Genomic DNA, 15213 nt, shown 5'->3' on the forward strand with positions numbered 1-15213 from the left:
GAAGATGATAGATTCATATGCAATCACTATGTTTGACATGAAATCAAAGTTACTGATGGTTAAAAGGAAAGCAATATACCGTGAGACAAATGAATTTATGTAGTCACAATATGATTAATGAGTTTACCGGAAGACGATAAATTCATATGCAATCACTATGATTAGAATAAAATTAGAGGTATAGATGATTGAAAGGAAATCAAGGTACTTTGATGCAAATGAATATATCTCAAGACAGTATGATTGAAATGAAATCAAAGTACTTTAGAATGAAATGAAATTCAATTATTGTGGTTGATATTTGGATTTTGTATGTTTGTGTTTGAGTGAAAAGAAAACTAAATAAATTACGAATTGCTAATCAAGTTAGTTCTTTTACTTATATTTTTGTATGTCAAAAATTTATTTTGATAATTTACATTTACATGTGTTTGTTTGTGTGTAAATTGCGATGATTATACATGAACAAATATTTGTATAAGGTGCAAGAGCGAGATTTAGAGAAAAATATACAAATAATATTTTTTTTAAAATAGGTGAATTTATACCTATATTAAGTGAATTAATAAAATTTATAGTTGGTTTATGTTATTTTTAAAATGTTATAGTTAGTGTTTGAGTAAGTATTTATAAACTTAATTAATTGTAATTTAAAGCTGCTTTTAAAATTTAAATTTTACCATACTTTATTAATAAAGATGAGGCCCATTGATTTTACTAATTTGTTTCCTAATTTTTTCGTTGATTCGCAACTCAACTCTTTAACTTATTCATATTTAACATAAATAAATGTTCATCATCGGTATTTTAAAAAATTTAAAATATTCATACAACATCAAAAAAATGTAAATTTAAAATAAAAAATATTGGTAAATAATTTCGATTGAAGATTTCTGCAACTTTCAATATTATTTAAATAAATTATACTAAAAGTTTCTCTTCAATCATATAATTTAAAAAAAAATATTTTTATATTCACAATTCTGAAAATAGTTAAAGAGACAAGAAAAATAGTTAAATTATATTTTGAATTTTTTCAGTAAATAATAAACAAGTGAATGTTTAGTAGATAAATTGTTAAAACAAAATTCATAAGAGATTTCGTTTGATGAGAAACATCAAACATGACTTAAAGTTTGACAAATACACTTTTTAAAAATATTTTTCAAAACTTGTTTTCACAAATATATGTTAACAAAAAATATGTTAATTTATCAATTAATAAATTAAAATTCACTGGATAGACTTATGTTACAAGATACCAATAAGTTTTATTCAAACTTCATATACTTTTTTACTACAATTAAATATTGTCACATTCACTTATATATATAATAAAATAATATGACTACAAAATAATAAAGATATGGATAAATAAAATAATAAAGTTAGGAACATCTTCCTTGACATCAAAATATAATGGTTTACATATAATAAGTGTTTCATCCCCTTACTTTATTGTTTTTAAAATTGGTGTATTAACTCTTTTCTTTTATGATCTCATTGATTATTTTATAATAATGTGTACTCATCTTATGATCTTACTATTTTATTTATAACGTAACTTGTAATGATTACACTTCTTTCAATTTGAAATTATAGTTCTAATTAAATGAAGACTTCAATAATTAATTTGTAAAAAATAAATCTTTCATGTAATTGATAAAAACAAAATCGAGTAAATATACCTAGAATGTTTTTAAAGAAGTATAAGATGTCAAGTTTATCCTTATATTAAAATTGTCATTATTATAAAAAGAAGACAATTCTACCTGAAGGGTTGTTAAAGGAATAAAAGATATTAAGTTTATCCTTACATTAAATTTCTCATAGTAAATTTGTTATTGTTATTTTATTGAATGATTCTTGTAAGAAATATTTAAAATTATCATTTTGATTATATTAAACTCTTTGTTGGATAATATTAACATGTTCTAATAATACTTAGATAGAATAAGAAGTGCTGGTTTTTTAATGATTAAAGGGACCAGTAGTAGAAGGCTATAATTTTTAAAAACCTCATTAATTTATAATTAATTTAAGAGTATATTTATAAAAATAAAAAATACAATTAATTCTCTGTTTGGCAGAAAAGAAGGATAGAAGAACTTTATAATATATTTATTTTACTTTTTGGCATAATAAATATTCCTTAACGAAGAAGGTTACAATATATTTATTTTACTTTTTCAACTCACTCAAATGTAATAAAGTAGAGAAGAAAAGCCTCCCCTTAACTAACAAATAGAAAAAGAAAGTTAGAAAAATCTAAAAAGGAGAATCTTACAGGTGGCAGAATGGGAGTGGCGGGAGTGGCTAGTGGCAACCTCCAACTGGCAATGGCGCGTGGTGCAGCGCGTTGGCTGGCGTTGCATTATGACAAAACTTTGACGGTCAGCTCAACCTATACCAGCTCGTACCTCACCATCTCCAACGTAAAGTGGGCCCCGCCAGCCTACTCAACATAGTGCGCGTGTCACAACGTAACCAACTGTATGATTAATTTCTTCACCGGAGACATTAAGGCACGCGCAATAACGATAACGTGTGTGGTGCAGCAGCAGCGTGAGATGGACGCTGTAGTAACAGGTTCGGAGCTGAACAAGTCCAGGAGCGGAGGTTCGGAGCGGAGCGATGACAGCGGAGGAGGGATATTTGAGTACTCTGGTTGGGTTTACCACTTGGGAGTCAACTCCATTGGTCATGAGTACTGTCATCTCCGATTCCTCTTCATCAGGGGAAAGTATATCGCCATGTACAAGCGTGATCCTCATGAAAGCCCTGGCATTGTATGATTCCTCTCCTCTTTTTCAAACCTTTTTTTACTTTTTTCGATCAAAACGAAGTAGTCTAATTGCACTCTTTTTGCTTTCGAGTATAATGGAAATTGGAATCACTTTATTGAAGCTTGTTACGATTATTGTTGCTGCTGCTGATTTGAAATTGAGAATCGTCTTAGGATGAAGAACCGAAAGTTTTGTCGTTTGATGGATTAATTATAGCTTCGATAGTGGAATGGAGATATTAATTGAGTACGAATGTCGATTTGCTAAAACTTGAAATAATTGGAAATAGGTTAAGCGATGCTGTGTTTAGCTGATTATCACAAGAAATAATTACGATTCATATCGAATTTCCTCGATTTTCAACGAATGCCTTTTATATTGTTTGTGCGGAGGGATTTTGTACCATTGCTCTATCTTAGATCTGTTGTCCTAAGGCTGTGTTTGGATTTTTGCTTAAGTGTGGAATGGAGAGGGATGTAGGGAAAGCGGAAGAGGTTCCATTATTTTCGTTCTCCAATTTTTTTTTTTTAGATAATGAAATGACTGTTTTATCTTTCAAATTTTAACGTAATCATCAGCTTTTTAAGAATGTATGTTTAAAATAAAGATAATGTTTGAATTAAAAAGTTGTAGTCCATTTTCATTTTTTTCAAACAATGGAATGCAATGTCTGATATCATTCCAATGTCTACCACTAATTTAAATATAGCCTAAACCGAAATCTTGATTAGAACTACTCTTCCTCAACTTTACAAGTAAAACAGATAAATAACATTTTTAAGAAGGCTCCGTCATAGCGAGAAGGAAGACTCGACTGGCAAGATGAAATACTAAAGGGTTAAAGGGTCGTTGGCATTCCTTGCATTTTTGTCTATAAAAGAAAATATTTATTTTGATAGATTAACATATTTAATTGAGCGTAGATACTAGTTAGTTTCAATAGTTTTTTAATACTTTTATTTACTATTTTTAAAAAAATGTGGGTAATAACACCATTTAAATCACCTTTCACCTTGGCTTTTATCTCTTTCTCTCTCTCCTTCTTTCTGATGAGGAACTTTTATCTCTGTTTTTTCAACAAATTAGTTAATGATAAAAGTTTCCTCCTTGCAGAAACCAATTAGGCGGGGAGTTGTTGGACCCACGCTAATGGTGGAGGAGCTAGGTCGTCGAAAGGTCAACAATGGGGTAAAATACTACTTGTAGTTATGAAATTAAACTGATCGTGCATTAGTTTTAATGGAATATTCTCCCCTTGACGTATAAAGTTATCAAGATTTGAGTGTACATGCATGTCTTGTTACGTTCTAAATTTGATGGGAGCTAAATATTTTCTGTTTTCTTCCCCAGGATCTTTATGTTTTACGGTTTTACAATCGATTAGATGAGACCAAAAAAGGAGATGTAAGTTATGTTTTTGAATTGCTTATTCTAATAATTGGTGATGATTGGCGGTGATTGATAACTACATCTGTCTGCATACCATGCAAGTTTTTTAACAAGTATAGCAGCTTAGGAAGAATTCATGATTGATCTTGTAACTTATTATAATACTCTGCTGAGTATAAAACAGAAGGACAAACTTCCATCTTCTGTAGATTATAAACGCTGCATATCATATGTTTTTTTAAGAAAACATAATTTTTGTTGCTTTCAAGTTTTTTTTTTTAAAAGAAAACAATAAAACAGAACGCACCTTTCAAAGCGGAAGCGCAATATGTATAGTACTTTTTTCTCACCAATATTGATGTAAATTACTTTCCTATCATTGCATTTTTCAGGTATAATGTTAGTGTGGTAATTCATTAATACCTGAGCGAGCAATAATTGCAAGAAACCCACTAGGATCCACCTAGTGGTAGGGAGGTTGGGTAGTTTGCATACCGTTGTAGGTCATAATCTCATAGCCTTCATTGTACACACAAAAAATATTTCAAGATCCTAAAACCATGAATCGTGGCTCAGTTCCCAACCTGAGTTCCGTATTGACAAACTTTTGCTTGCAGTAACTTTTGCGTAGAGTGCGGGGTTCTGAACTCATTTGAAGCACATCGTGGTCCAGGCCAAGCCAACACCTTAGTGAGTGGGAGAGAATTTGGTCCCACACCTTGTGATCTTACCAAAAAAAAGTGCCAAATCCTCCCGCATACTATTGAATTATGAGGAATCCAACAGAGCATGAACCCCTGATAAAAGTAGTTCTTCAAGTTTTTATTTTTCCTTCATAATAAACATTTTCAACTGGACTTTCCCATTTTGAATTTTCCCTTAATCTTGTCGTAAGCATTTGTTACCACACTTGTTGTGGCTAGTGTCATCAAAATGCTTAATCAAGTTTCTAGAATTACACTTCCCACATAAACTGTCCCTCAATTTTCTTTTTCTGGAAAGGTTCAACATGGTTTTTGTTGGAGATTCCATATCAAATTGAAATATGACCAAATTATTGTATATGAGTAGCTGTAAATATCACCTTACAAACCAATTTTATAGAGTTGAGTTAAACTTCAAGTTCACTTTCTAAGATAGTATCAAAACCTATCTTAAAACGGTTTGTCACACCTCTTGTGTCACTCATTATTGGGCCACCGATAAATATTTAGTTCCTTGTCCAAGATGTTCAATCTTTGATGTCAGGAGTGTATAGGAGATCTCACACCTTATAGAGATATGACCAAATTATAATATATAAGTAGTTGCAAATTCCACTTACAAATTAGTTTTGTAGGATTAAGTTAGATTTAAATTCACTCTCTAAGAGTTTCTTGATTCAACAATTGCACTGGAATGCAAATTTATCTGTGTCTGTATTGCAGAGCTTATCAATTTAGCATCTAATGTGCCCCCTAATGGCATGGGTGTTATACTTTTTTCTGTCCTTTTGTAGTATAATATAAGTTTCTTTTGCGTGTTCATGTTCTTCAAGATTGCTTGCGCTACAGCTGGGGAGGCTAGGGGATGGATGGAAGCATTTGACCAAGCTAAGCAACAGGTATGAAACAATAACGGGAAGTTTGTGTTTATAACTTGAGCATTGCGTTTGTTATTGGTTTGAGTTATTATTGTTAAAACCCAAGTCTGATTGCGATTGAAAGTTTATTTTCTGGGGCAGGGGGCTTGGATATGGAGTTTTTTTTTTTTTTCTTTTGTGAAATTTCAAATGTGTTTCCCTTTAAGTAAAGAAGACGGGATTAGTGGTTTGCTATTTGAAACAATTGGGATGTCATAAAGCTATATGGCATTTGGCATAATTTGTGAACAATTTTAATTTACTGGATATATTCTCTTTGTAGGCCGAGCATGAGCTGTCAAGAGGAGTTAGTGCTAGAGACAAACTAAACATGGAGAACGAGTATGCTCCCCCTTTTGAAATGCATTTGTACATTCAAGTCTCGTAGAATAACATTATTGAATTATCTTGTTGGTCATACTGATTAATAGTGTTGTATCATACGTAATAGCAGGGGCTTCCAATGCTTTTGGTCCTTGAAATCATATGTGCTCTTCTTTTTTCCCATTCCTTCCTTACAAAATCTAAGACTAATAGTTTACTTCTAAATACTTTCAAGAAATACTGCTTAGAGTTAGATATTACTGTTTATGTTATATATATATGAGAGTTATGCATAATGAAAGACCAGCACAGTTCATGTGATCGTAGTTAAGTGTTCTGTTCTTAGAGACTGTTCTATTAGATAATTTTACACAAAAACATATCATTGCTGTTTTTATGTCATGGAAGGATCAATCTTGAAGGACATCGACCTAGAGTGAGGCGATATGCCCATGGTTTGAAGAGGCTCATAAGAATTGGCCAAGGTACAAAAACCAAATCCATTCATGATATTATCGTGGAGTGCTTTTGAGGCATTAACATACTTAATTGATTTTATTGGATGGCGTATTATACCTGTTATGCTTCTTGGGGATTACAATAGGGCATCTATTTTCTTTCATATTTCAGAACAACAACAATAGCTTTATCTCACTTGGTGGAACCAAAATGTTAAGAAAATTTCATCACGAGATCGATTTCAATAATTTCTTCTAATGTTCTTCTTGGTCTCCCTTTACCCCTTTACACAAGTTAAAAAAATTTATTTACTTTCTTATGAACTGAAGATCATAAATTTATCCAATCAGTATTACAAACATCCCTACCGAGCCTCTTATCAGTTCTAGAATCCCCAATGTGACCATTGGTCCAAGTAAACTGTCTGCCAGATGAAGGCAAGTGAATAAAAGAATTCTGATCAAACCAGTCCTGGAACTCCCTGCAAGCCAAGGGAGAAGGATAACTTTTCCCTCTATACTCATGACTCCCAGGCACAACGATAAAATCAATAAGAAAGGACAATGGAGCTGAAATCTGAGAAGATAGATTAGAGAGTTCCTACCACAAATCACTTCTTCTAACTGAATAGCTGCTTGAAGAGCATAAATAACTGACACAAATATCTTGTACACCATTTTTAAAAGAAAAAGAAACTTTTTGAGTAGAAGTTTGTGCATACCTATTCAAGTAAAATTGTACGGAAACTATAGAGGAATTAACAAAGGAGAAATAAATCAGGGATTTAGTTAATCCCGTTGACATAAAGCACTCCATTTTATTTCCTATTTCAAAAGGAGTAAATTTTGACTGTATCGATTTGCATTGAATATTGTTGGGTGACAGTTGTGTAAGTATGATTCTATATCAATGATGATCGTATTTCTGCAAGGAATCCCATGTCACTTTTCTAATTTCTATAATTAGGGAGGGGTTGCTACGTTAGCATTTTATATCTAGTATGCTTCTCTCTTTATATTACTAGCTAATTTACTCTTATTTTTCTTTATGAAAGGCCCTGAGAAATTGTTACGACAATCATCAAAGTTGTCTTCTAGAACAGATGGGTTTGAAGGGGACGTAGGAGATGCAGTTGAAGCACATCAATGGAAATGTGTTCTTACTTTGGCTGGTAATTTTCTTCTGTTTTGCATTATTTTGTGGCCTATTACAATGCTGTATTTTTTTCTTCTGTAGCCTAATACACTCCCCCCTTTTGTGATTTCTTGAGTTAATATTGATAAAATTATTTAATCCAGAACCATAATAAACACCCCCTTTTGATTAATTCGTGGTTAAAAATGTAACTAAAGGCCCTTCTTTAATGGTAACATCTACTTCTGTTTGGATAGAGGATGGTGAGGAGGCCGGACTGTGGTAATAAAATCATTGTGGATCAGGGGAGAAAATTTTGGAGGGTATAACCCTCAGTCTTGCAGTCTGTTGCATACAGAAATATTTCATTTATCAGGAAAAAGTGAAAGAATGGTAAAAGTAACTCTACAAAGGAAAAAAATCATTGGTTTATTTGAAGTAAAACAACTTAAGTAACACTTCACTCATTCTTTGAATGACTTGATTTTCAAACTCTTAATACAAAATAATATGCTTTGACTTATGGTTTTTCCCACTTGTAATTCTTATTTATATTAGTTTCAATAGAAAAAGTTATAGTTAAATCTATCCTTATACATCTACATGTTTGTTTTGTCTGTGATTTCAGGTATTAGAATTTTTGAGGATGTTTCTGATAACAAGGTTTCTGAATCTATCCTTATACAATTCACTTCTTTGGGCAGGGGAGAGGACTTGGGCAATACTGATTATTGATTTATTTCTTGAAAACTAGTTGCTTTCCATTCACGTCTGTTATTCTAACATGAGTTGTAATAGTATAACACTTGTCTCATTGTTGATTCATTTAATTATCCAATACGTGTTTCTCTGTAGATATTTTCCTGTAAAGCTTAGCAGCATAAGTTTCTTGATGGAGTTTAGCTGAGAGAGTAAAGAGAGTGAATGACATCACAAGGTTCTGATACACATACACATAAATGAGACTTGACAATCTCTAACAGAAACTAATGACTAACTGAAAATACCAACAGTGCAGAGCTAACAGTACATCAAAAAGGTCTTGGGATAAATTGAATAGTAATAATAGCTATTGTGTCCTAACCTTGCTTAATTCAATTAATGCATGGGTGTACGTGTGTATTTGCATATGTTGCTTATTGTTGGAGATTTCCAACGACTAGAGATAAAGACATTTCATAATATAAGTGAGTGCAAACTTCATCTTTGAACCAATTTTGTAAGATTGTGAGTTAGGCTTAACGTCCACTTCTTAATATGATGTCAGAGTCATTTAGAGTCTATCCTAGCGAGAATTTGTTGGGTTTATTTGGCCATCTGCTATCGGAGGGTGTGTTGAAGATCTCACATCGACTAGAGATAAGGATATTTCATGATATATAAGTGGGTGCAAACCTCATTATGAGTCGGTTTGTAAGGTTGAGTTAGGTTTAAAGTCCACTTCTTAACACCTATAATTACAACATTGATTGCTAGTTATCAGGAACAATTTTATTAACTCATTATAAAAAAAATCGAATAGATCTTATTACTAAAAAATGGAATATTTTGATATTGCTTATGGAAAAAAGTGTTATTATTTTGAGACTCCATTTTCTTTGCTTTGGAATAGTTTGCATGTGTTCTTCCTATTATGAATTTGTGTCTTACATTAGAGGTTCTCAAGTAGTAATATTCTAGTATTTGCTCGGACCTGTATTAGTAATGTCATAATATTTTCAGAAGGTTGATTTTATATTTTTGTTCTACTTATGAATGATTTTTTCCCTTATATGATAACCTAAATGGCTATCATTAATAAGAAAGTTCTGTCAATAAAAACCTTGATGCATCTTTGTAACCCAAAACCTTTTCTTTTTTATGCTGATGAATCATCTTGTTTATGGATTCACTAGTTTTGTTAATACGTAAAATGTTATATGCTCATTGGCTTCTTTCCTATTTACAGCAATTGAGATTGGTGCTTTGGTTCATTATGACAGGGCAGATAAATAAGTCTGATTTCTGCTTTGACATTTTTGGTGCTTTGTAGAATGGTAAGACTGTCCTTGCAAAGTCTGTTGGTGTTATTGATGCAACTGCAGATACTGTTTTTGAAGTTATTTTGAGCACTGAACAACAGAAAAGATATGAGTAAGTTTTCTATAGAAGGTGCTTGAGTGTCTTGATTACATATTAGGGAAATTAAATTAGCCTCTTCTATGTTTATATTTGCAGGTGGGATACATTGATATACAACTTGGAACTTATTGATTCTTATGATGGACACTACGATGTTGTTTATGGGACATATGATTCTAAGTATCTATCTCGGTAATCTATTGATGCTATTATTTTCAAATTAAAAAAATTATAGCATTGTGGAGATTGGATTGCTGTAATATATGCTCGGTTTTGTAAAGTTCATTGTTGTGTGAATTTTTTCAGTAACAGATTTCTCATTTGTATGGATTTTTTCAATGGTAAAGATTTTTTGGCTTGGCTTCTATTGACTTAGGCTTCGTTCTGTATAGGACATGCTAATTTATTTGGTGTGTTCGTCAGTCCATTATATAGTTATTAGTGACTAAATTTTAGTTGCCAATTAACTAGAGTTTCATGACATCTCTATTTTCTACCCATTGGCCTTATAATTTTGTTTTTCGTCAATGAATAGAAAGCAAGTTTTATTCAAGTTATTCTTAATCATGATTTACTTTTTATAATTTTCACTGAATTAACTTTTATACCAGGTGGCACTCAAAGCAGGATTTTGTCTTCTCTAGACAATGGTTTCGTGGACAAGATGGAACATATAGTAAGAACATGATTGTAGTGATTGCTTGTTTGGTCCTTTTGTAACCGTCAAGAATTAGTTCATTTAGTTTCATTACTAGCATAGTAGTATTGTGCATTTAATTTAATTGTTGAAGATAGAATAGAAGCTTATACATATTACTAATCAAATGGAAATAATGATCTGGAAATGAAATTTCTTTTATTTTGCGCATTGTATCCATATTTTTTTTACTGTAAACATGTATTTTTTTTAATAATTTGGTACTGTTATAGCAGTTTTTGTGACCTTGATTTAGATGATCAGAATGTTGTATATTTTAAACATACTTGGACAATATATGCTGAAATATTCTATATATATTTAATTCTTGCAGCCATCTTGCAATGTCCAGCTGTACACAAGAAAAAGCCCCAAGTACCCGGATTTCGACGTGCAAAAGTTAATCGTAAGATAGCAATCTCTTGCATTAAATCCTTGGAATTGATAAGTGGTTCTTGGTAGTATTTAGTGGTATCCACATTAATTTCACACATTGGTGGAGAGTGTATTGATTTCTCTATGATGGGAATTATCTCTTACTTTAATTTCAGACTCCAGCAACTTATTAGAAGAAAGAAAATATGACCACTGAATTGTATTTTTCAGTTTTTATCCCCTTATGTGTTGCATTTTGTCTGCAGCATCTTCATGGGAGATTAGAAATTTGAACACATCTATGGCATCAAATAACCCAAGATGTTTAGTGACCCACACTTTAGAGATAGACTCTTCGGCCTGGTCTCGATGGAAGAACAACCAGAACTCAAAATTTCAGAGGAGCATTCCACATGCATTATTGTTCCAAGTGGCTGGTTAAGTATTTGTACCATTGTTTTTATCTTATATATTTCTCTGAATTTCTAGAATGTCTGGCACTTAGTTGAGATTATCAAAACTTTGTTGTCCAAACTCTTGCTTGTAGTCATCTTGGTAGTTTAAATAGGCTTCTTTTGATGTAGTTCTGAATTCTTTCTCTAGCAGTGAGAAAAGCAGGGCTGCTAATTGGAACATGATACAGAAGACATTATTCTGACATAAATTACCAGTTTCCGTCTTTCTTTCTTTCTTTCTTTTGATTAGGGGGTATTTCGGAGAATCAGGAAAGGAAAAGAGAGGAAGGGAGGAAGAGCTTTCTTTTTGGTAGTGTAGGATTAGAAAATACCGGGGTGGGAGATTAACTTCTGGTTTACGAATGAATCTGATTAGTTGAGATCTGATCCCGTTTTAGTAAGACCTTAAGAATTTGGAATCACACCAGAGAGGAAGAAAGTGAAGGATCTATTTTATTTAAATTTCAGCATGCAAGCGTACAGTCCAACACAGAAGCTATCTATGACCTTTGAAACCATTCAGGCTGGAGTCCATAAATTTATTGCCGTGTGACAAAACTATTCAGATTAGATTGAACTACACAAATTTATTAATTAACACATGTTTGTAAACTAAATCATTAACTAACATGAAGTGAACTGTTGACCTCAGGAGTTTGAATACTGACATAAGACTTAATTTCTACTAGTTATTCTGGTACTGTCCTGAACTGCAAGGTTTCCGCCTATAACAAGTTTTCCTCCTTCAAACAATGTAGAAACAACAAACTAAGCAATTAGCATAATTATTTTCTCTAAACCAAGTAGCTATCTTTACAAAAGTAACTCTCTTTTAAAAGTATTATATTCTATTTCAAAATAAGAAAAGGAAGTTTCTCGCGATGCAATGTTGGTGTGCCTTTTTTTCTCATGTTGAACAAATTGCACGTGAATACCATTCTGGAGGCATTTAATATATATGTTTCTAAATAATGGGTCAGGTCTGAAGGAATACATTGCTGCCAATCCTGCACTCCACCACGAAAATGCCACCACAGTTGTTCATTCCAAAATCTCTGATGCTTCTATTTCTAGTGCTGAATGTGAGGATGAAATGCAGGATGAGTTTTATGATGCAGTTACTGCTGATTCGTCAACATCAGATGAAGAAAGTGATGATGATCAAAAACTTGTTCTGCAGGTTTTCCTGATTCTACACCTATCAGCTATAAAAGTAGTCTATTATAGAAATATGTGTTATTTGAGTTTTGTTAACTTCTATTGTTTAATCACATTTTCCAAATTATCAGGAGCCAAGAGTCAAGCTGAAGAATATTTCATGGGCAATCGCATCATTAGCTTTAAAGCGAACTGCAGGTAAGCTTTTACTTTGTTACTTGTGTTAAAATAAGAGAGAGAGAGAGAGGCATATGCTTAATCCCTATTGTGTATTGAGCACATAGGGTTATACATTTATAAATAAGAAAATACAAAGAGAATAGGCCTAAGCCTGTTACATCTAACACTCCCCTCAAGTTGGTACATATAAATTGTATGTACCAAGCTTGTTACAAATATAATCAATTCTAGGTCCTCATAATGATTTAGTGAAAATATTTGCTAGTTGATCATTAGAATTGACACACTTAGTTTGATATCTCCAGATACAATCTTTTCTCGAATAAAATGACAATACAATTTCAGTATGTTTGGTCTTTTCATGAAAGATGCGATTTGAGCTAATATAAAGAACAACTTGATTGTCACATATACGTGTCATTTGAGTTACCTCTCCAAATTACAACTCTTGAAGTAACTCTTTAAGTCAAATAAGCTCACAAATAGCTGAGGTCATATCATAGCTCTATATTCTGATTCCACAATAGATCTGACCACAACATTTTGTTTCTTGCTCTTCTAAGAGATCAAATTATCACCAATAGAGACATAATATCGGGAAGTAGATCTCTTATCAGAAGGAGAATTTGTCCAATTGACATGTGAATAACACATGACTTTAGTGTGATTATTGTGTCCATATATAACAAACCTTTTTCAGGAGAACCTTTAATGTACTTCAATATACGAATGACAACATTCCAATGATATGCACATGGAGAATTAAAAAATTAACTCATCACAATCACTGCTAAGGAAATGTCAGGACGAGTAAATATAAGATAGTTACTTTTTTCTTCTAATCTTCTGGAGAGTGACTCCCCCTGATTAGGTAGGTGTTTGGCATTGGGATTCATGGGTGTGTCGACAAACTTTGAGTTTATTAACCCAGTTTCCTCCGAAATATCCAATGCATGCTTTCTTTGAGAGATAACAATTCCATTGTTGGAGTGTACTACCTCAATCCTCAAGAAATATTTGAGTTTGCCAAGGTCTTTGATTTGAAAGTGGTGAAAAGGTGTTGTTTTATCTGTGAGATGTCATGGTGATCACTGCCTGTAAGTACAACATCATCAACATATACTACTAAATAGATACACCCATCACTAGAGTGACGGCAAAAAAATGATTGATCTGCCTTATTGCGAATCACATACCAAATTATTGAACAACAATGCTAAATTTGCCAAACCAAGTTATAGGAGACATCTTGAGGCTATATAAAGATTTGCAGAGACGAAATACCAATTTAGAAGACTCCCTTGAGAAACAAAACCTGGAGGTTGCTCCATATAAATTTCTTCCTACGAATCCCCATTAAGATAAACATTTTTGACATTCAGTTAGTAAAGAGGTCAACGTTGAAAGGCAACCATGACTATGAATAAGCAAACATGGACCACCTTTACAACTGGAGAAAAAGTGTCATCATAGTGTGAACAAAAAATTTGTGTATAACCTTTGTCCATGAGACAAGCTTTGACACGATCAATAGTACCATTAAGACTAACTTTGATAGCAAAAATCTACCTACAACCCACAACAAATTTCCCAAAAGATAAAGGAACGAGTTCCCAAGTTCCACTATTATGAAGAACACTTATTTTTATCAAGCATGATCTGATTCCAACCAGGATGGGCTAAGGCACCAACATATTTTGGAATTGACATGGAAGAAATAGACGAAAGGTAAGTATAAAGTGGTTGAGATAACTTATGACAACCCAAAGCAATATAAAGAGGAGAAAGATTATGACTAAAGCATATGGATGACAATGGAAGTTTAGGTTCAACTATTTGAGGCAGAAGGAATTGTAGGAATCACCACAAAATGTTGCCTTCATAAGAGAAATTTTTTCTTTGAAAGCTTCTCCAGAATCCGAGGACGCGCACATAAGAGGAGGGGGAAGGTTCTGAATTCACGATATTTCTTATTCAGCTCATGATAACATATTAGAATAGGAACAAAGAGAATTTTGAGAGAGAAAATAACTCTGTAATTTTATTTTGTCATTCTGGGAGTGAAGGAATACATGAAAACATATACAACAGTTACATAGACATCTGGCAACAGTTGCAGAATTAACTATCTAATTGAACATCTGACAGAAAAGTCTCTCCCAAGGTATGTACAGTATGCAAAAAGCATCACAATACAACAATCTAGGCTGGCACCCTATTTTACGTTTATGATTTGTTGCATAGCCAAATAGCATGAAAATAAAGAAATTAAATACAAATGAGTCGGTGGACTCAACCAAAACTCACTTAAGAAACAAACCTAGAAAAAGGTAAAGAACATTTATTCCTAGAAAAATCATACCTAAGATAATCTGGAATACTATCCCACCACTTGTTACAACGTTCTGTAATCACATAGCAAGCAAACTTGTTAGCATGATGGTTCTTTTTCCTATAAATATAAGAAACATGTTTAAAATGATTACCACATTTAAACTTCATATCTTGCCACTT

General features: G+C 32.5%; 1 protein-coding gene across 4 annotated transcripts in view; it reads left to right on the forward strand.

Annotated features, from left to right (window-relative positions):
- The first annotated feature begins 2348 nt into the window (after positions 1-2348).
- Positions 2349-15213, forward strand: part of LOC137807634 (protein ENHANCED DISEASE RESISTANCE 2-like) — a 44442-nt gene continuing 31577 nt past the window's right edge. For 2 of the 4 annotated variants that reach the window (XR_011080563.1, XM_068608359.1), the window contains exons 1-15: positions 2412-2789; positions 3900-3974; positions 4137-4190; positions 5674-5778; positions 6080-6138; positions 6529-6605; positions 7634-7750; positions 8342-8376; positions 9746-9846; positions 9931-10026; positions 10446-10510; positions 10866-10937; positions 11173-11343; positions 12342-12541; positions 12651-12717. Coding sequence is in view for 2 of the 4 variants with exons in the window: in XM_068608359.1 (XP_068464460.1) it covers positions 2496-2789; positions 3900-3974; positions 4137-4190; positions 5674-5778; positions 6080-6138; positions 6529-6605; positions 7634-7750; positions 8342-8376; positions 9746-9846; positions 9931-10026; positions 10446-10510; positions 10866-10937; positions 11173-11343; positions 12342-12541; positions 12651-12717 (1588 nt within the window). In the remaining 2 variants the exon portion in view is untranslated. Of the gene's footprint in view, positions 2790-3899; positions 3975-4136; positions 4191-5673; positions 5779-6079; positions 6139-6528; positions 6606-7633; positions 7751-8341; positions 8377-9745; positions 9847-9930; positions 10027-10445; positions 10511-10865; positions 10938-11172; positions 11344-12341; positions 12542-12650; positions 12718-15213 lie in introns of all 4 variants that reach the window. The other 2 variants (XM_068608360.1, XR_011080564.1) reach the window with 2 other exon arrangements.

This window comes from Phaseolus vulgaris, chromosome 3 (assembly GCF_000499845.2).
Source record: "Phaseolus vulgaris cultivar G19833 chromosome 3, P. vulgaris v2.0, whole genome shotgun sequence".
NCBI lineage: Eukaryota > Viridiplantae > Streptophyta > Magnoliopsida > Fabales > Fabaceae > Phaseolus > Phaseolus vulgaris.